Source organism: Capra hircus, chromosome 18, assembly GCF_001704415.2.
Source record: "Capra hircus breed San Clemente chromosome 18, ASM170441v1, whole genome shotgun sequence".
Classification (NCBI taxonomy): domain Eukaryota; kingdom Metazoa; phylum Chordata; class Mammalia; order Artiodactyla; family Bovidae; genus Capra; species Capra hircus.
In genome coordinates, this window is record NC_030825.1 from 20,584,429 (window position 1) to 20,607,149 (window position 22,721).

At 38.7% G+C, this 22,721-nt stretch overlaps 1 protein-coding gene across 1 annotated transcript in view; it reads right to left on the minus strand.

Annotated features, from left to right (window-relative positions):
* The window catches only part of LONP2 (lon peptidase 2, peroxisomal), an 81,428-nt gene that overhangs the window by 48,463 nt on the left and 10,244 nt on the right, over positions 1–22,721 (minus strand). The window contains exons 4-8 of the mRNA XM_018061964.1: positions 21,650–21,772; positions 20,004–20,167; positions 16,943–17,037; positions 9,769–10,027; positions 1,040–1,181 (exon numbers count right to left, since the gene is read on the minus strand). Coding sequence (XP_017917453.1) covers positions 1,040–1,181; positions 9,769–10,027; positions 16,943–17,037; positions 20,004–20,167; positions 21,650–21,772 — 783 coding nt within the window. The remainder of the gene's footprint in view (positions 1–1,039; positions 1,182–9,768; positions 10,028–16,942; positions 17,038–20,003; positions 20,168–21,649; positions 21,773–22,721) is intronic.

Sequence of the window (22,721 nt, forward strand, 5' to 3'; positions counted from 1 at the left end):
AGGAAACCCAACATGGGGGAGGTGAAGAGTGACCCTCGGACCACAGCTCCGTACCCGGGGTGGGAACAACCAATTTTGATCGGAGGCTTACGGAAGACAAAATCGATAAAACACAAAGTGTTTGAAAGTCTCCCAACAATAATTAGATAGTTGGTGAAAGTAAACAAAAGAAACAAGACAATCATTAGCTTCAAAAAGATTTTTAAAAACACAAAAAAACACAAAGGACAGAAAAAGAAGAGTGATCCTGGTTCACATGGTTCACATGTGAAAAGCACTTATATAACTGTAATAGCGCAAACCCTCAACAATGACTTAACAAAATCAGGATACAATTTATATTGGGAGGTTGGAAGTATAAGCAAGCAAACTCATCTCCTATAGAAAGGAATCCACAGATAACACCCAAACCCCTAAAATCAAGAAAGCAATACAGCCACACTATCTCAAGAATGAACTAAAAGTCAGAGGGTCAAAGTGCAGAAAAGGAAATAAGGAACCCCAGGGACTAGACTTGCTTGCTGTTTTTTGTAACAATCTTATAGAATTGCTATTCTCTAAACAATAAGAATGCATAAAATTTTATTAAACTAAACTGATAAAAACAAAAAAGGAAAAAAGGAAACGAGGAATTATTAGAAAAAGAACAAAGAAAATCCCTAAGACATTTTAAATTATCAGATGGCTTCAGATTTTAGTTTGTATCGAAGTATTTTTCCCATGACTAAACCCATATCAATGTATTGCATGTGTGTGTGCTAAGTCGCTTTGGCCACGTCTGACTGCAGCCCTCTGGACTGTAGCCCACCAGGCTCCTCTGTTCATGGGACTGTCCAGGTAAGAGTACCAGTGTGGGTTGCCAGGGCCTCCTCCAGGGGTTCTTCCCGATCCAGAGATGGAACACAAGTTTGCAGGTGGGTTCTTTACCACTATCACACCTGGGAGATCCACATGAATGTATATGTTCCCTAAATATGATCATCTACTCTTACCCACACTTTTCCAGTGTGAGTAAAGATGGAGACCTTGTAAATCTTACCTCAAGCAGAGCTGCTGCAGGATCACCCTGCAGACTTTTCCCTAGTTTGTCCACTTCATCTAACAGGAACACTGGATTGTTTACCCCTACAGTCTTCAAGCCATTGATTATCCGGCCAGGCATGCTGCCAACATAGGTGCGCCTGCAGAAGGCAAGCCATAGATTAGCAACAGAGAGATGGCATGAGGCAGGCACAGTATCGCTTAGAAATCAAAATTCTGGATCAGGAAAAAGTTATTCAGTTACCACAGGAATATAGTAAAGAGACACTATAAATTTTAAAAGCCCTGTGATACATCAAAGAATCATCAGATTCAATTCTTATTTTCTATTTAATTCTGGCTGTAAATTACCCATGATATTGGAAGCACTGTATCTAATTTTTACCACTTAGTGAAACTGAAAAAAATTATACTTTAGTCACATAGTTACAATTCTTACACTTCCAAGATTCCAAAACATCCAGAGAGCCCTATGAATTTAATTCCCATATTTTTCATAGCTTTTCCGGGCACCTTTCTGGCAATTGCCAAAGCCCAACATAACTGCCTTTTTAGTCTGAAAAGGCTGACTTGGGGCTGGCTAAAACATTATCACCATATTCATGGAGGAAATTAGAATTGGTTCAAAGGTCCACTCAAAATACTTGCAGACCCCACCCAAAAAAAGAGAAAAATTCCAACTTTTTTATTTTCATAGACAATAATTTGTTACACATAGTAGTAAGAGGATCTGGGACCAACAGTATTTATAGAAAAATTTCATTAATTCTGGCCTTTTGAATAAAACTGTGTTCACCCTATATACACCAACTGGCATAACCAAGCTCAGCCAGACATTTGATTGTGCATTCAAATGTTAGAGGCTGCTTTAACATATCTGAACAAAAATCAGCTACATAACTGACAGATGCAGAGTATGACACAAAATAAAAATATGTTTGTCAAACTAAAAACAGTGCCTTTTTCACAAAGCCAGCGAAACTTTATTTTAAGCAGCGATTTCCTGATTTTAATTATAACCCTACGGCCTAAGCCATGAGAAATCAAATGCTGTTTGTGAAGAGGCATGAAAGGGTGAGAGCCTGCAAGAAAGAAACCAAGGACAAGTGGAACAGCGGCCGTATCTCATGATCTGCACAAAGCCGGCTCACGGAGCAATCCTGCCACATGACTGGTATAAAGTAGGACAGAGTAAATAGTGACCTTTGAAAAGACAAGAAAGCCTCAAGAATATCGTAGGAATGCTTTTCATCTGGGGGTGTGATTGAGGGCCTGGAACCAGATACAATGAACACTGTCCGGTTATAATGAGGAGTTAGCACATTCGAGACTTCAGAAAAGGATATAGGAATGACAAGACTCGTAAGTAATAAGTTCTCCGAAATTCTCTCTCTGGAGAACTGACGGATTTGTCAGCCTTCTGTGAATAGGCAAGGAAGGGAAATTTAAAAAAAAAACAAAACTCAAAGCTCATTTCTCTCAAAGGGTCATTTCTTGCTGCATTAAATTCTTTTCCTTTCCTTACTGTTTTTGATAGGCAGATTTCAAAACCAAGTCCTGACAATTCTCGACCTACAGTCATGGAGAGAAAATAATATTCTAGACAGCTGCCCTTTCTAAAGAAGCATCAGAAATCTAAGTACTAGTCATAGTAAACAAACAACTCCTCCTAGGCTTTCTACTGCTTCCCAGAACCTAGAAGATAAGGTCCAAACTCTTCAGTCTGGAATTCAAGGTTCTTCACAATCCAGTCCCCTCCACCAGCTTTCCAACCACAGTTGAGGTTCTATTAATATCCTTTACACTTTTTTTACCGTTGTTAATATGGTTGAGTTCCTGCTCTTAATACCCTCCCTGCCTATGTACATCTCAGAGATCCTACTAAACTCTTCCTGACCACCTCTCACAAAGGGATCTTTCCAATAATGCAATGTCTGCAGCATGTACTGGCCCTATAGTTCTCCTGATTCATACTTAAGACAGGTTTCATCCATGGGTACCAAGCATATGGCCTCCTCTAAAGAACCAGTGAGCACTCTGATAACAGAAAGTGGGTCTTAATACAGATTCGATACTGCATATAGAGTTGTAAGATCGTTTCCCAAATAGGATTTATTATTTCCCAAACGATTTATTTGCTTAAAGACACCAGATCAATGACGCCAGGACCCAAAATATCTATGACCACTGTTAAGGTCGTATAAGTCTCTGAGTACTGCTTTGCATAAATAATATGACCCAAGCCTCAGTTTCCTCATCTGCTAAAATGGGGATAATGGCAGTACAAACCTGATAAATTATATGAGATCACTAGAGACTATTATAGGTAAAGCACACAGCCCAGTGCCTGGCACACAGTAAGCTTTCAAAAGATGTAATTGTAACTGTTATTTTAATAGCTACTTTAAGTCCACTTGTAATTTCCTGGAAAAAGATACAAAGGCAGGTTTCAGTACACCAAATTTGGGTCCCATTTCAATGTCTGTCTCACAGAAGCAACTCTTTAATGGTCTTTTCATAGTGAAACCGAGCCCCCCAGACCAAGTTCCCTTACTGAGTTAATGATTAATCTATCCAAAACTTTATTCCTTTTCTTGTCCCCTCTGACCTCAATCCTGCACTAATGCAACACTGACCAACCAGAGTCAGATGACTGTGCTGTCGATAACATCACCAGTGTACTGAAATAGCTGTTATAAATCTCATTGTTTAACATACAACTCAGGTTGCTTCTCCAGGGCAAGGAGCCCCAAGCCATAGACCACCTGGCCAGAGAATCATAAACAAGAGACATTCAGACTCTTGAAACTACAATTAAGAAATGTCACAGAAATGTCACGCAATGATAATTAACCCCAGCCTCTTTGTTCCCCACCTTTAGAAAAACCCCTTGCTCAAAGATCAAGTGGAACTGGATCTGAGGCTTGTCTCCCACAGGATTGCTGGGCACCCTGCAATAAACCCTTCCTTTGCTACAAACCTGCTGTCAGAGTTCGGCTTTCTGAGCCATGGGCACATGAGCCTTTTGCTCAGTTACAACAGGCCCAAGAGCATTCAATGCCCCTAGAGCTCCTCCATCACAGGTGACATCCCCAAATGTGTACCACTAATCTAGATGTCAAATCAAGAAAACTGTGAGCAGAGCCTGTGAGCTATGTAAAGTATCTGTAATGTGCTTGCGTTTTGCTAGAAGGTATGGGTAGCATGCAATTCACTGACTGAAGTTACAGAATATACTATGACTGAACCTCTGGACTAAACCTGATGCTGGGAAAGATTGAGGGCAGGAGGAGAAGGGGACGAGAGGATGAGATGGTTGGATGGCATCAATGACTCAATGGACATGGGTTTGGGTGAGCTCTAGGAGTTGGTGATAGACAGAGAGGCCTGGCGTGCTGCGGTTCATGGGGTAGCAAAGAGTCAGACATGACTGAGCAACTAAACAGAACTGAAACCTTTGGAATATGAATAAATACACAAAAATGTTCTCTTTCAACAAACAAACACAAACATTCAAAAAAAACAAATTAGCATCCTGAGAAACTACAGAGGTAGAAAATAAATGATTTTACAAATTGTAACCTTTTTGAGGGCAAAATACTTCTTCCTTATGATACAACATCTAGAAAGCAATATAGTACAATACAGGAAAGTTTGAGGACATTTTCCTTTTACTTTTCTAAGAATGTATAGCTCCAATTACTTATAATTCAGCCTGAATATGTAACTATCTTGGAGTTTTTCTCAAAATTAAACCATACACGTGAACTTGAAAATATATAGATCCATAGTTGTAACTGTTACATAAGCTTATTGTTGTAATTGTTCATAGGCTTATCAGGAGAATTCAATCAGTGTATGAGATATAAAAACAAAAAAATGCCTACATAGTTCAAAATTTTAAGTGACAAGATTAGCATTCTTAATTTTCCCCAAAGCAATCTGTATTATGCTTGAGAAAACAACTACATAAAATTACAATACCACCTACTTACAGCTGCACAGTAATCAACTATTTTACTATATTGCATCATCTCTCAGTTCAGTTCAGTTCAGTCGTGCATCATCTCTAGATATAGTCAAATCAAATACAATGTAGTCCAAGAGGCTGGTCATTCTGTCACTGCCAAGGGTATCTAAACGTTAGGAATAAGGGGTGTCTTTCCTTACTTCTTTTCCAGTATGTAGAGAGGGAGAAAAAAACGGCATTTTCCCATCAATTTTTTCATGCCTATCCAATGAAGGAGCACTTATGGGCTACAAGACAAACTATTAAAGTGATATTCACAAACAATTTAAAGTAATATAAAAAGTTTATGTTACAATGTTAAGTTGAAAGGGTAGGATGATAACTCTATTGCTTTAAAAAAGAGCAAAAGCTGCTTGATGAAAATCTGGCATGTGTGTGTGTGTGTGTATCTCAAGTTGGATAAAGTAATAAACCTAAAAGAAATCCTAATGAGCTCTTTTTAAAACAGAAAAAGTCTTTAAGGAACTAAAAATAGTCTTTAATGTAGCATGTCTAAACAAATGAAACTGTTCTGTAGCAGTCATTCCTAAATCTTCTTAGTCATTTGCATGGATGTGCTCGTCCAAAGGACTGCCTGATTTCCAAGATGTTTTAATCTTACTTGAACTCACACAGCATTTACGGAGCACTTACCATGCTTGGCACTGTGCTCGGCAGTACAGAATGTACGGAGGATTAGAAAATACAAAATAATCCCTACCCTACAGAGCTCCTACTTTCACTCTATTCACATTTTACCTCCACAGGAATGTATCAGAAACGCCAGAGACCTGTATTATTGAATCATTAAGGAGCACAATAGTCCAGAGGAGAGCAAGATCATCACTGCCTTGGGTTGCGGCCTCAAGACAAACATGGAAGCTTTTCGGAGGCAAAGAAGAGCTGTATGCAAATACATGTTATAAAGGAGGCTGATGAGCAGACAGTAACATGTCTGGCGTACTATGCTAAAAATATTTTAAAACCTTGCTGCTTCAGTTATTTTTCCCTTGTAGAGACTAATAATGAAACAGCTAATTTAGTTAAAACTTCACTATTTCAGGTTACATATGAAAATTTATCAACGTGGAAAGCAAAAGTTCATTTTTCTTCTCAAACTGGTTAAGAATTGAGCAGAGGATTCCTTACAATGATATAACTTTATCATTTGAACAAACAGCTAGTAAGTGACTTTCAAAGAGTTACTCTCATCAACAACCTGAGAAATATCACAACATATATTTCACTGAGGAACAGCTAATGAAAAAAGATCATTATCCAAACATGACTTTATAAAACCTCACCCCCAAAGAAGTCACTTTATCTTTAATGTTTATGAACTGATTTAATTTATATTTAAATAATTAATTGAATTATTTAAATTACTAAAATATAAGTCAAAAACTGATAGATGGGAACAAAGATTCTGTGACTTATAAAAATAGACAAAAGTGTCAATGGAGATACTGAGAAATATGAAGCTGAAAAAATGCGGCAGTTAATATGGAGCATGGACAAGACTATTCTTCCTCTAATCCACCAAAGTAACATGAACCTGAACAATGGGACAATATTCAGTCAGATCACTGCTATCTTCTCAGTCTAGGATTTTCATGTAAACCAAGTCTTTTTCTTCCCATCTCCCACCTCACTGTCATTTTAACTCTAAAAGATAATACCTTAGGTTGTTTTTAAAATCAATTTCTAACTTATTAGCACCTTCCTCCACATAAACAGGCACTTCTACCAAAAGGCTGGCGCTCCATGCGTGGGAAACTGGGGAAAGTGAGTGGCACAGTCAAGAGAACAAGCAAGGAAGATAAGAGAACGCAGCTCTGTTTTTCCTTGACTATTTTAAGGCTGCTGAACAGCGGTGCCTACTCACAGGCTGAAGAAAAACAAAACTCCGCGTGAACTCTGCTTATGAGCATGTGACCAGGACTAAAATGTCAAGACCTGGGTGTTCCCCGAATGCCTCAACTGTGACATGGAGCCACTTGTTCTCACAAACCCCACCCCATGGTGGTGCTATAATCCTCTGCTGTCTCCTCTCCCCTCATCACCTCCTCCAACCAGTAACTCCGGCACAAGCGCATATTCTGCTCTCAACTGGCCTTCCTGTCATCCAGCACTCCCGGCTCTCCACCAGCTTCTCAACAGGCTTTCAGACAGAAACTTTCTCCAGGCTTTGGCCATGTAGAGGGTGGGTGGGTAATAAGTCCCCAATACCACAAGCACACGTTGCTGTTGTGTTCAGCAAAACATCTGGTACAGTGATGGCTAAGAAGTACATGTTTACCAGCAAGGTGTATCGAAAATACCTTAACAGAATGATTCACAGACAAACCCACATACCTTTTATTTGGCAGTGATCATAACCTCAACATGCACCATAAAAAAGCTTAAATACACAAGCTTCTTTCACAAAAGATCCATGAAAAAATAAATCTTCATTTTCTTTAGGTTCAGTTCTCTTAACAACACTCACACATACAAAAGTATACTCACTTGAAAAAAGAAAACAAATTTTCTATCTATCATTTTCAGTAAAGATTTAAAACAGGGATCTGTTTAAACCCAACAATGTTTATAATAAGTGGTAAGGATTATGACCTTATATATTGCCTACCAACCAGATTTCCCAGGCGGCGCTAGTGGTAAAGAACCCACTTGTTGACGCCCAAGACGTGTAAGACATGCAGGTTTGATCCCTGGGTTGGAAAGATAACGATCCCTGGGTCGTGAAGGGCAGCATGGCAACCCACTCCAGTATTCTTGCCTGGAGCAGCCCATGGACAGAGGAGCCTGGTGGGCTACGGTCCACAGAGTTGCAAAGAGTTGGACACGACTGAAGCAACTCAGCACGTATATATGTACCAACAGGCATCATAAGGATACATTTTCCACAATTCTGCCACATAAATTATATAATGTCCCAAACAGGATATTTTAGGTACAATTTAAGAATCAGATTGAATTTTATAAAAAGTCATACTGAAGCTTATAAACCTAAACATGTCCTCCTGAGAACTGAGAATTAAAATAATGAAAGGTAATTTTTATTGAATGTTCAGTGTGTGCTGAGCACAAAGCCTTACTAAATAATCAACAGCAATGTAGGAAGAAATAAGGACCAATACCTAAATGACATGTGCCCAAGACATTAACTGCATGTAACAATAACTCCACAAACTCACTCTCTAAATTTCATCAAATACTCACACAAAAATGTGCTACAGATAAAAGGAAGAAATAAATGAAGACAACTCGGAGTGCAGGAATCAAGTCTCTTGCATTGAGAACACCTCCCTAAAGCTCTGTACGTAAAGCCTGAAGACTCGGGCCACAGATCTAGCTTCTCTGGGATTGGTCCACAATGCCAATTTCTTTACAAAAGCGAACTACAGCCTCTAGTGGCACGTAAGAGAATAAGAAAATCTAGGCAACAAAAACATGACTGGAAATTGCCAGAAAGACCAATCCCAATCAATTCCTTGACCTAATATGCAGTCCTTATTGCTTGTTTATGAAAATCTTGAAACGATTTTTCTTCAATGCATAAGAACTGTAAAGAAGCAAGTAAAAGAGAATAAAAAGAACCAGTTTCCCATCCCTGCTTAAGGATCCCATGAATAAGGCAAATGAAAAATAAGGTGTCATGAAAACATCATATTCTTTTTTCTCCCACAATTCAAGTTTAAACCATATTCACCGAACTGTAAACATCCATTTAAATTACCCTTGGCCACTGGTAATTGCTCAATGCTTGCATTGGCAGGCCTGCCAAAAGCCCCTACTTATAATCTGCAATGCTTTTGCAATTTCAAGATCAAGGGTATGATCTTGTGGACAGAGTTTATTTTGAGTTTAATTACTTTCTATTCAAAGTTACATGCCCTCTTTTTTAAAAAACTGTTTTGAGATATAACTGACATATTACATTATATTAGTAGTATGTCAACATCATATGCTTTTAAGTATACAGCATCGTATTTTGTAAGCAGTTTATAATTTCTACATTCTTAAATGTTCTACATTTTTAAATGTACTTTAACACATACACCATAGGTATGTCTTCTCACAACTTGCAACTATGAAACAGAGGTTCATGCTTTCCCCAAGTATCTTCCAATCTGAGCCACAGAGAATAAAACAATGAACATAACATGAAAATCTCACTCTAATAATGTCAGATTAATCAGAGACCCAATTCTTATAGTTTAATGTATTTTTATGGAAAGGGTGTCAAAAATGCAAGGATAAGGCTTAATTATTTCTTCTCCTTATTACTCATTCTCACACTACAAACCAGCCTCCTTGAAAGAAAGTTTAAACTGCAAACATAATAAATTTTTTATCAAAGATTTCTTACCTCTTCCTATTTGCCTGCTATTTGCACTTACTTCTTGAACTCTGAAAGTTATAGGTCATTATTTATGAAATGTTATAGGGCCAAAATGAATATAATAATAACTGATTTATAACTGCATTATAATGAAATTCCAGGAAAGCTGAGGCAAAGACTCCCCCCATCCACCATCACAGAGACATCAAGGTTAGTTTGGGTATACCTTGACGGCAGAGGCCTTAGGCTAGCAAGTAAGTACCATAAATGTCCTTTGCAATCAAGGTAACACAAAGAGCCATTTGCATTGACTTATGAGGGGGCTCTGGAAAAGGGAGGAGAATCAGAGATTCAATTGAGAGAGGTCCTCTACCTGTGTCCTCGAATGTCAGACTGATCACACACGCCTCCAAGCGCAATCCTGTGAAACTCTCGGCCCAGGGTCTTGGCCACTGATCTTCCCACACTTGTTTTACCAACCCCAGGAGGGCCGACAAAGCACAGAATGGGGCCCTTCAGGTTGTTTTTCAGCTGCCTGACAGCCAAGTATTCCAGCACTCTCTTCTTCAATTTTTCCATGGCATAATGGTCATTATCCAGCAGAACGCGGGCTGCTCGAATGTCCAGGCGATCTGTCAAGTAACCCAACAGAAACGATCTCAGCACATGGAGCTGTTCAACGGAAGAACTCCTTTCCAGACTGGCAAGAGCCAGAATAGCTTTTTGAAAAAAGAAGTGATAAGAACAGGCTTGGTTTCTTCTCAATGAGTCTTCAGAAAGACCTGGACTTGGTTTTCTTGCTTAAGTATTTATAGAAATAATAGATATTACATAATTAAAAACTCATTATGGAATGATTTTGGAATGGAATGATGGGATAATCATTTGGAATGATTTTCTATATACACATTATTTCTATGGACACAAGTAGAATATTTCTACATATTCTACTTTCCACTGTCAGTTTTGTGGTTGTGGATTATCCTCTGGCTGCCACACAGCTGATAAATGCATTTTGGCTTGACCTATTGTTTAATCTGTGATTACTTTAATAGAGAGTAGATAGTAGAATAGATTGGAGAAGGCAATGGCAACCCAATCCAGTACTCTTGCCTGGAAAATCCCATGGATGGAGGAGTCTGGTGGGCTGCCGTCCATGGGGTCGCTAGGAGTCGAACACGACTGAGCGACTTCACTTTCACTTTTCATTTTCATGCATTGGAGAAGGAAATGGCAGCCCACTCCAGTGTTCTTGCCTGGAGAATCCCAGGGACGGGGGAGCCTGGTGGGCTGCCGTCTGTGGGGTCGCACAGAGTCGGACACGACTGAAGCGACTTAGCAGCAGCAGCAGCAGCAGAATAGATAGTAGAATATTTCTGCACATTCTACTCGTGCTTGTATTTGTTCTTTTTAAGTGTTTTTTTCTTATTATGTTAGTTATATATGCTCATGCCAGAAAATCTGATGACACTGATAAAAAAGGCAGAAAATACTCACCTGTAATCTCATTTCCCCACAGAGAGAATCACTACCTTCACTCCAGTACACATTATTCCACATTCTGTGTGTGTGTGTGTGTGTGCGCGGACACACTTATATACCTATTTTTCAAACTAAGATTATATGAGGTCTTCAAATTTTGGAAAAATAAGTTTCTTTCACTTAAATAATATGGACATCTTTCAGTGTCAAATGTATTCCTCAGTAGCAGTTTAGTGGCTACATAATATTCCATTATTTAATTATCCATTCCCTTCTGCTGAGCATTTAGGTTATCTACAAATCTTTACAGCTATAAAGTATGCTTCACTGTGCATCTCTGTAACTAAATCTCCACACACCTCTGAAATTACTTCCTTCAGCTAATCTTCTAAAACAGAAGAGCTAGGTCGAAAAAAAAATTACGACATGAAGAACTGTCTAAGTTCTATCCATTAAAATCTCACCAGAAATGTATGAATTAGGCCCCTTTTCCAGAGCCAAGCTTTCATCAGGTTTGCTGGTGCTTTAGGATCTAAAATAAACACAGATTAAACAATAGGTCAAGCAAAATGAATTTATCAGCTGGGTGGCAGCCAGAGGATAATCCACAACCACAAAACTGACCGTGAAAAGAAAATGGGAGAGAGAAAAACACAGAAGTCCACTCTTTCACTTAGTTATTTGGAACGTGCTATGCATTTTTCCTACAAGAAAAAAAAAATGGCCTGGTTTTCAAGCTAGTCTGGTTCTCAAGCTAGTCTACAAAAATCCAGCTAAGCAATAATGTATGTAAATTAATTACAATACTACTGAATTTAGTCAGAGTCCTGGCTGAGCGATTTGGAAAGGGAAGAAAAAAATTTCTTTCCTTTTTTTCTTCCCTTTCCTGGCTTCAGAAGCCAACCAATGAATATATGAATAAATGAAACAAAGTCTCCTATTTCATGATGCTAATCCGGACACCAAAACCTACCACAGTAAAGAAAAAAACTCACTTCAGACCAATTCCACTTTGCATAGCTCTAATTATTCACATGCTGGTAAATCAAATCTATTCAAAGAGTAATCTACAGAGTCCCAGTGGGATTTCAGTTATGCAAAGATGGTTCAATACTTAGTTACCAATATATTGATATCATGTCTAAGGGCACTTTCTAAGAAAATGTCATTTTGTATCTAAAAAGGCATTTGTTATAATGCAACATTCACTTCTGATGAAATTTAGTAAATATTTAGTAACTAGCTGGGCTGGATGAAGCACAAGCTGGAATCAAGATTGCCAGGAGAAATATCAATAACCTCAGATATGAAGATGACACCACCCTAATGGCAAAAAGCAATGAGGAACTAAAGAGCCTCTTAATGAAGGTGAAAGAGAGTGAAAAAGCTGGCTTAAAACTCAACATTAAAGAAACTAAGATCATGGCATCTGGTCCCATCACTTCATGGCATTTAGATGGGGAAAAAGTAGAAACCGTGACAGACTTTATTTTCTTTGGCTCCAAAATCTCTGCAGACAGTGACTACAGCCACGGAATTAAAAGACACTTGCTCCTTGGAAGAAAAGCTATGATGAACCTAGATAGCGTATTAAAAAGCAGAGACATCACTTTGCAAATAAAGGTCTGTATAGTCAAAGCTATGGTTTTTCCAGTAGCCATTTACAGATGTGAGAGTTGGACCATAAAGAAGGCTGAGCATTCAAGAGGGAGGGAAGCCATGTATACCTATGACTGATTCATGTTGATATTTGGCAGAAACCAACACAATTCTGTAAAGCAACTATCCTTCAATTAAAAAATAAATAAATGTTTTTAAAAAAGGCCGAGAGCCGAAGAATTGATGCTTTTTAACTGAGGTACTGGAGAAGACGCTTCAGAGTCCCTGAACAGCAAGGAGATCAAACTAGTCAGTCCTAAGGGAAATCAACCCTGAACATTCATTGGAAGGACTGATGCTGAAGCTGAAACTCCAATACTTTGGCCACCTGATGTGAAAAGCTGACTCACTGGAAAATATTCTGATGCTGGGAAAAATTGAGGGCAGGAAGAAAAGGGGCAACAGAGGATGAGATGGTTGGATGGCATCACCAACTCAACGGACATGGGTTTGAGCAAGCTCTGGGAGATAGTGAAGGACAGGGAAGCCTGGCGTGCTGTAGTCCATGGGGTCACAGAGAACCAGACATGACTGAGCAACTGAACAACAACAGCAAAACTAAGAACAGAATCTTGGTAGTTAAGAAAATAAATGAACACACTGAAGGAATTTCTAATATGCCACGTAAAGATGATTTTAAAAGTCAATTCTTTCAAACTTTTAAGGAAAGAAAATTTCCATGCTACTTATTATTGTCTTATCTTTTCTATACAGGATGCATCTTTTCTGATTATTTTTTAAATTATTTAGAATATATGCTTCCCATTATGAATAAAACTTACAGTTAAACATAAAAAATGTAAAACTTACTTCAACATTTATTTCTCTATTTACAACTGGAAGACTGAAATGGTATCTACTGGCTCCCTCCATTCAAGATGGAAAATCAACACACTTATTTCCTCCAACTCACTCCTCTTTGCTTGGGTAACTGCCTCTACTTAGGTAAGCTTCTCTTTTTGAGAATTATGAAAGACATTTTTCACGGTTTTATGATTTTACTTGTAACAAGTATTTAGGCCTAAAGTACTAGTTTAGAAGCTCACCATGACTACTTTTTACGCAAATTATCCATCTTCAGTTCTCCGCTGAGATGGAGAACAATGCCAAGTGTTTTTGGGATGGGTACATGAGTGCCGTGCATCTCTAATGCTGACACACGTCCAACAGAAACTCTGAGTTGTAAAAAACAGAAAAAAGCTTTGCGTTGTTGTTATATTCTCTTGGTTATTTCGGTAAAGAATTGGAGCTAGCATTCTGCATTCAAGTAAACATTCTGCCTTCAATTCTCTGCTGCTGCTGCTGCTGCTAAGTCGCTTCAGTCGTGTCCAACTCTGTGCGACCCCACAGACGGCAGCCCACCAGGCTCCCCCGTCCCTGGGATTCTCCAGGCAAGAACACTGGAGTGGGCTGCCATTTCCTTCTCCAATGCATGGAAGTGAAAAGTCAAAGTGAAGTCGCTCAGTCGTGTCCGACTCTTCCCGACCCCATGGACTACAGCCTACCAGGCTCCTCCATCCATGGGATTTTCCAGGCAAGAGTGCTGGAGTGGGGTGCCACTGCCTTCTCCAAGTGACACTGTATGAACCTGACAAAAATTCCTAGTCAGTCCATTAATTTCACTTTACAAATAGGACCAGTATGGGAGAGGAGGAAGCTGAGGGCAACTTACTAGGTTACTAACAGCAAACAGTAAAACCTGCAATTTTGTATCTACAGGTCATTATACTATATGCACGCTGCATGTCTCATAAGTCATTAGTTAAGATAAGTCCTAGAGCAGAGCAAAACATTACCAAGAGAATACCAACATTTCAAAACAAGACCCTTGGTGTTACCAAGTTATCTAGACGTGCTTCACATCATGCACTAGCCCTACTGTCAAGAGAGAAAATAACAGGGCTTGGAAATTAGACTCCATTAATACAGGACTTTGTATCTGCTAATTCCAAATTCCTAATTTATCCCTCCCTGCTTTCCCCTTTAGTAACTGTAAGTTTGTTTTCTATGTCTGTGAGTCTGTTCCTGTTTTGTAGATAAGTCCATTTGAATCATATTTTAGATTCCACATACAAGTGATGAAATTATATACCTTATGATTCCATTTAAGTGACATGTTTAAATTACAAAGTTTTAGAAATGGAGGACAAGCTAGGGATTGCCAGGGCGTGGAAAAGACTCTTGGGGATTGCCAGGGCTTGAGAGTCTCTTGGACTGCAAGGAGATCCAACCAGTCCATTCTGAAGGAGATCAGCCCTGGGATTTCTTTGGAAGGAATGATGCTAAAGCTGAAACTCCAATACTCTGGCCACCTCACGTGAAGAGTTCACTCACTGGAAAAGACTCTGATGGTGGGAGGGATTGGGGGCAGGAGGAGAAGGGGACGACAGAGGATGAGATGGCTGGATGGCATCACTGACTCGATGGACGTGAGTCTGAGTGAACTCCGGGAGTTGGTGATGGACAGGAAGGCCTAGTGTGCTGCCATCCATGGGGTCGCAAAGAGTCAGACACGACTGAGCGACTGAACTGAATGACACAAATACCTGTCAAAAACACACCAAAATGTAAGGCATCTCATTTCATGCAGATGACATGACAGCACTAAACTGCAACGCCACTTTCTCCCCCGGGTCTATACTAACAGTGCTCAGGGCCTGCTCCAAATCTCACAGAATGGGGCCGCTTCACTTCAGAGCAGGCGCTGCAGAGCTAGGAGTTAACAGAAGACCATCTGAACCAAAACGGGATTTCCTAATAGCCCAGCTAGATCCAGATGGACCTCAGAACTCAAACTGCTCAGGGGACAGCCAGGGGCTAATTCAATGGGAACGCGTGCTCCCCTGCAGTCATCTTACTATGGCATCTCCAGAAAATGTTGAATTAAGAATTAAACCAAGAAATTCAGCTTCAGTTTATTTCATAAAACATCATCAACCAGAAGGCAATACACTGTCATGAATGTCAACATGAAGTAAATTTAGAAAAAATTTACCAACATAGCTTTATATACAGTTGCTCAAAACCTGGAAACAACCCAAATGGCCAACAACTGTTAAATGGATAAACCAATTACTGATAGATGCAGTATCATGGATGAGCTTTAAAGTAATTACGCTAAGTGAAAGAATAAAAAAAGGGAGCACATATTAAATAACTCCATTTATATAAAATTTTAGCCATACATATTAATAAATCCGCTAAGTGAGTCTACCAAAAAAACTAATTAAAATAGGGTTGTTTTAACCTTAATATTGCCCTTGCCTAGTTAATATAACACAAATATGCTTCATTCTAGGCCCTCTTTGAGACAAAAATGCTTTTATTGAATTCTCAATACCAGAGAGTATGCTCCTCTGTAGATTTAATAGGAAAGTATTTTTTAAGAAAAACACTTTTTAATATTAAAAATTCAGCATTCTGCAATCTAGTATGTATGGCATAACTTACATGGGGCATAAACATTTTTTGGGGGGCTAACACTTCTCAAAATTTCTAGCGCTGCTTTAAATGTAAGAATTTTACTAGCCAGGAAAATATATCTGATCAATTCTCAAGATTCAACAATTCTTATGCCAAAATTAGTTCAGGGAATCAACCCACTGCTGAACTTAATAAACCTTGTATGTAAATTTAACAAGGGAGTTCAAATACAGAAACAAATGCAAATAAAATGATTCTGAAAATTCTGAAAGACAACTGAGTATATTTCTTACCCCAAGAGAAAGTACATAACAAATACATTAAAAAAAAAAAAAAACTGGTATAAAATCCTCCTGGTAGATAAAAAACTACTCAAAGATAGGAGAGATAAAAAGAAATTAAACTCTTTAAATAGTTTTAGTGGGAAAAAAACAAACTTTCAATGGTAAAACTGTTTTAGTGTTATCCTGTCGATATACATAATTATTTCCTTTAGAAAATATAAAAGATTTGCTGTCTCTAGTTCTTGCCTGGAGAATCCCAGGGACGGGGGAGCCTGGGGGGCCGCTGTCTATGGGGTCGCACAGAGTCGGACACGACTGAAGTGACTTAGCAGCAGCAGCAGCAGTACTTATTTGGCACTTATTGCCAACTACCTCAAAACTGTTTTGTTTCCCTATGCTCCTGGCAAAGAGTGCATAAATACAAAGCTTACTGTCTGATTGACTATTGGTATTGAGAAATACATAGTCACCAATTACAGAAAATCCTACCTTCTCCAGAATTAGGCAAAAGGCACTTTTACGCAGCACCCTCTTTTCCTTTACTTCCTAAAACCTATGACACAAGCTCAGTCTCTAAACAGTTTACATCGTGAACTACTACGACAGAAAGATAATCAATGGGGAGTATTTCAGCAGAATTTGCTCGAGCTTCCTGAGAGACAATTAGACTGCAAGAACAGGTGTTATCTGAGCACTCACCAGTTGTACTTTTGTTCCAGGGAAGCTCCACCATAAGTTCTAAATAATTTCTAGTCAGAGCATATTCTGGCATTGACTGAGGCATTTTTTTGAGCCTGTGGGGAAAGAATACACAGCAAACCTGTTCAGGAACACAGAAAAATTCTGTGAAACAGAAAAACCAAGCACATCTCCCTTTCTTGGTCAGATATATCATGCATTTTTGGCTAAACAGATCTGAAAACGTTTTTATTAGGCTGATGCTAATGTAACTGTTAGCTTCCGTAACTTAGCTAAAGTAACTGGGGCCTCCCTGGTGGCTCAGGCAGTAGAGAATCTGCCTGCAATGCAGATCTGGGTTCGATCCCTGGGTTGGGAAGATCCCCTGGAGAAGGGAATGGCTACTCACTCCAGTTCTCTTGCCTGGAGAATTCCATGGACAAAGGATCCTGGCAGGCTACAGTCCATGGGGTCACAAAGAGTTGGACAAGACTGAGCAAATTTCACTTTCACTTTTCAACATAACTGTGGTTTTTGCATTGTTGAACTCTGCCATTTGACATTGGAATACATTCTTAATAAATGCAGTTATGCTATACATCATTTTAATGTGCATTTCTATGTTTTTTGCTAATGACTTATTACTTACTGTTTATTTTAGACTGGGGAAATGATGTTAGACAAAAAGCAAATTCTCTGATCTTCTTATTCAGGTTCAAAATGGATTTTAAAGCAGCAGAGACAAGTCACAACATCAATAATGCATATGGCTCAGAAACTGCTTAATGAATGTACAGTGCAGTGGTGGTTCAAGAAATTTTGCAAAGGAGATGAGAGTTGTGAAGATGAGGAGTGTAATGGCTAGCTAGCTATGAGAAGGTGATAATGACCAATTAAGAGCAATCACTGAAGCTGATCCTCTTACAACTACATCAGAAGTTGCCGAAGAACTCGACGTCAGCCATTCTATGGTCATTTAGCATTTGAATCAAATTGGAAAGGTAAAAAAGCTTGATAAGCAGATGCCTTATGAGCTAACTGCAAATCAAAAAACTCATAGTTTTGAAATACGCAACAACTACAAACCATTTCTCAGTAATATTGTGATGTGTGACGAAAAGTGGATTTTAGATGACAACCAGCGATGACCAGCTCAGAGTCTGGACCGAGAAGCTCCAAATGCTGCTGCTGCTAAGTCGCTTCAGTCGTGTCTGACTCTGTGTGACCCCATAGACGGCAGCCCACCAGGCTCCGCCGTCCCTGGAATTCTGCAGGCAAGAATACTGGAGTGGGTTGCCATTTCCTTCTCCAACGCATCAAAGTGAAAAGTGAAAGTGAAGTCGCTCAGTCGTGTCCGACTCTTAGCAACCCCATGGACTGCAGCCTACCAGACTCCCCCATCCATGGGATTTTCCAGGCAAGAGTACTGGAGTGGGGTGCCATTGCCTTCTCCGGAGAAGCTCCAAAGCACTTCCCAAAGCCAAACTTGCATCAAAAAAAGGTCATAGTCACTGTCTGATGGTCTGCTGCCCACCTGATCCACTACAGCTTTTTGAATCCTGGCAAAACCATTGCATCTTAGAAGTATGCTCAGTAAATCGATGAGATGCACTGAAAACTGCAATGCCTGCAGCTGGCACTGGTCAACAGAATGGGCCCAATTCTTCTCCACAGTGATGCCCAACCAATGCTTCAAAAGTTGAACCAATTGGGCTACAAAGTTTTGTCTCATCTGCTGTATTCACCTGACCTCTCACCAACCAACTACCACTTCTTCAAGCATCTTGACAACTTTTTGCAGGGAAAATGCTTCCACAACCATCAAGAGGCTGAAAATGCTTTCCAAGAGTTCACTGAATCTCAAAGCACAGAGTTTACTGCTATAGGAGTAAGCAAACTTATTTCTCATTGGCAAAAATGTGTTGATTGTAATGGTTCCTATTTTGATTAGTAAAGATGTGTTCCAAAACTATTACTTTTGCATCAACCTAATAAAAATCTAGTTAATAAAAAGATTATTTTGTTTTAAACAGATACTTGCAAACTAGCGCTCTGATTCTATCCTTGAAATATGTAAGGCCTTATCAATATCTGTATCTCACAGGGAGAGTCTCAAGTCAATTACCCAGTGATTTATTTAGGTGCCTAATCATGTATAATACGATAATCAGAGAGAAAGTCAGCTCATCAGATGTTTAATTAAAATAATGCAACTTCCATAATATATGCAGTGCTTAAGTGCTCTGTACACAATAGATGTTTGGCATTTGCTAACTCATGTCAGAGTCACTGTAAAATATCTCAACAACGTTTACTTATGTTCCTAACTGTGCATCTCAGAAGTCAAATCTTTAGTTCCTGAGCAGACATTTAGGTTAGTTACAATCCACTCATAAAAAAAATGCAGTACTGTCAGAATGTTGTCAGTATGGAAAGGAAAAACTGGTTTTAACCCTGAGATTATCCAGAAAATGTGATCAACTCATGTACCCTATTCTGTCAGCAAGGGTCCCCTGTACTTTTATCTTGTACGAAGGCAAAACTGATTGTCCCCGCCTCCTAAAGTTTATAATCTAAGGATGAAAACAGTAATGTGCAAAGAACACAATGACTGAATAAACATTATTTCTAAGTAAAGTATGGCCTTAAGACTATGAAAAGGCAGTGTCAATAGTGACTGTGCTTGACAGCATACAGTAGATGGAAAAGTTATACCACTTATTATATTCAGCATTCAAGAAAAAGAAAATGCTGAACACGGTGTTGATTCAGGAATATTAAGAATCAGATTTTGATGGAGGAACAAAGAAGAGAAAGCACTTCACAGATCACCACTACAACCTGAGAATCAGGAAAGCCATAACATAAGAAATATAAGAGATAAAGCGATAACAGTGGAAGGGTAAGATGAACAGAGTGGTCTGTGACTATATAAACATAAGGGAAAGGAGAAAGATAGAAGACTATGAAACAAGAGATCAGCTTTGTAACACAGAGTAGCAGATTCACCTCTATGAGCGACAGTTTTTAACATTAATAAGCAAATGAAAATCCTAACGAACGAACAGCTTCTACAACCTACCTTTTTATCTCTTTGACGCAGACTTTGTGGGCCTGTTCCGGCATGCTGGACGTCCGTATCTTTTTCTCCAGCATGACAATGTCATCGTTATCTTCATCCTCATCCTCGTCCGCTAGAGCACCTGGGACATGTGTAATCCTTCGCATAGGGCGTATTGCGATGACCTACAAGATAAAAGCAGGAGTGAAAAACCGCATGCCCAAATAAACCGGGGACGAAGCACCGAGCGGCAGTAGACATTTTAACGGGTAGAGTCTAAACCTTTAGGAACTACAGTTCAGAATGATGAGGAGGAGGCACATGCACACACGGAGGGAGCAGAATTTAAACACCAGATGAAGACGAGATGCACGTGATTCTTCCGTACATGCTAACACTACCAGCATGAGAATAAAAGATTCAAGAAATTGGCTACTAGTAGTGAAAACATCTAAGAATTGTCTCTTCTTGAGCTACTACTGCAGCCACTATTTTCTTGATGTACTTAATGACTACTCATCATTTGGCAACTGAATAAATTCCATTTTCTCCCTACAATACAAAGTTTCTCTTTAACATCATTAACCTTTCCGCTACTGCCTCAATTCTCTTCATCTGTAACAAGCAGAAACGTCTTCCACCTTTCAAAATGTTTTAACTTATCTATGGTTTTTTCCAATTAACTACACTATTTACTTCCCTTGTGATGTTCTGCTTTTCCAACCAGAGGCACTAACCACCACTTCCCCTTCCCTGCTGGTTACTTAATAATTTGTACTTTGTACTTTGACTTTGTCTCCAGTGTGCTGAAACTATTCCCTGAAACCCAACAACAGTCTCTGCCAAGTCAAACGGTCTTATTTAAGCTCTCCTCCGTGACTCTCTACCGTGTTTTAAACACCACCTACTCTTTTGAAATTCTCAACTCATTAATATCATAAATCAACTCTAGCTATTCCTGGAGCAAAATGATATACTGGCATTTAATTTAAAGGCCTTAGAATTTATTTAACTTATGAAATTACCTATTTAATACAGTCAAATATAAAAGTTAAAAACATAAAACAGCAAAAATATAATTTTATAAAAACAGAAATATGAAACTAACAGTTTGTACAAATGAAAATTGAAATATTTATAAGTTAAAAAAAGTCAAGTCAAAAACTTAAAACAGTACAAAATAATTTTTAAAAAGCCAAAGTATGGCACAACACATTCAGTCAGTCCTTTTAGGAAATAATTTTGTGGTATGTTCTTAATAAATACTGTATGCAGTGGGAAAAAAATCATACTCAAAGACAGTCATCATGGTTATTTGTTAATTTTTAATATATTGAAAACACCACACACTGGCAGAAAAAGAAATGGCTCAGTAAACTATCCCTTTCAATGATTATCAAAACAAAACATGAGAAAATGTCTACATGCTTAAAAGGAAAAAAAAAAAAAAGACCCAAACATGGAGAGGGGGCAGCGGGAAACAAACTAGAATTCAAAATTTTATCAGTAACTTGGGTGAAAGAGACAACAACCTTGTTTCTTCTTTGTTCCTTTCTTTATTCCCCCATTTTTTTTCTTAAAAAAAAAAAGAAAAGAAAACAATTGAACCTTACATCACACAAAAACAACTAAAGAACCTAAAGAAATGGATTAAAAGGAGGATTTACCCGCTTATCATCATCTTGCTTGTGTTTTCTGGTTTTCTGAAGCAATTTCAGGCCTTCAATTTGTCTGACAAGCAGCGGTATGGTCATCTTGAACCGTTCCTCCAGACTAACAGCATCTAAAATCTGAAACGTTACAGCATCTCTCTCTCAGAAATACGTGCTCCAGAAATAAGGCAGTCAAGACTCATGACTTAAACTACTAAGTAAAAAAGATAACGCCTCTCAATATTCACAGCTACATTATGGCTAACACAACCAAATTATCAGCAAGGTCATCTGACATAAATACCAGAATCCTAAAAAAAAAAATAATAGTATCTTGAGTTTCTATTTAAAAGATGAAGCCAAATATTGTTCCAAGAGTAAGAACAAAACACATTTTATGTCAACTCTTTCCCAGGAATTTTTACATACACCAAGAGTCTAGGAACATTTTAACCAACCTCCAAGAATGATTTGAGTGAGTAACGCTCTCTGGTTCCTCAGTAAAATGCCCTTGCTAAGCCCAAGCTAGGTCAGGCGGTAGAACTCCTGCCTTCTCTGCTCCTACCAGCTAAACCAAATTCTTGCGTTTAAACACAACCTATCTGCATTAGTTGCACTGGCTAGTATAATTTATTAGACTTAAGCATTAAATAAAGTGATGAAATAAAGAAGCTGGTTTAATGTTCTTGGAAGATTCAATAAAACAGATCGCTTAAAAATACTACAAAAATAAGTGTACAGGAAAACTTTTATAGTTTGGAGAAAGTGAAGTCGCTCAGTCATGTCCGACTCTTCGCAACCCCATGGACTGTAGCCCACCAGGCTCCTCCATCCATCAAATTGTCCAGGCAAGAGTACTGAAGTGGGTTGCCATTTCCTTCTCCAATAGTTTGGAGAAAAGACATTCAAATCTAAGAATCCACATTTGAATTATTTTTCAAGTGTCTTTTAAACTCATTTCACTTTAAACAAATAGAAGTTGAAAATCATAAAAAAAAAATCACAGCTAACACATCATAGCTGCGGTTTCTATAAGAAACTCGAAGAATTCTAACAATGCAGACTTATATACAAGCGAAAGGTCACA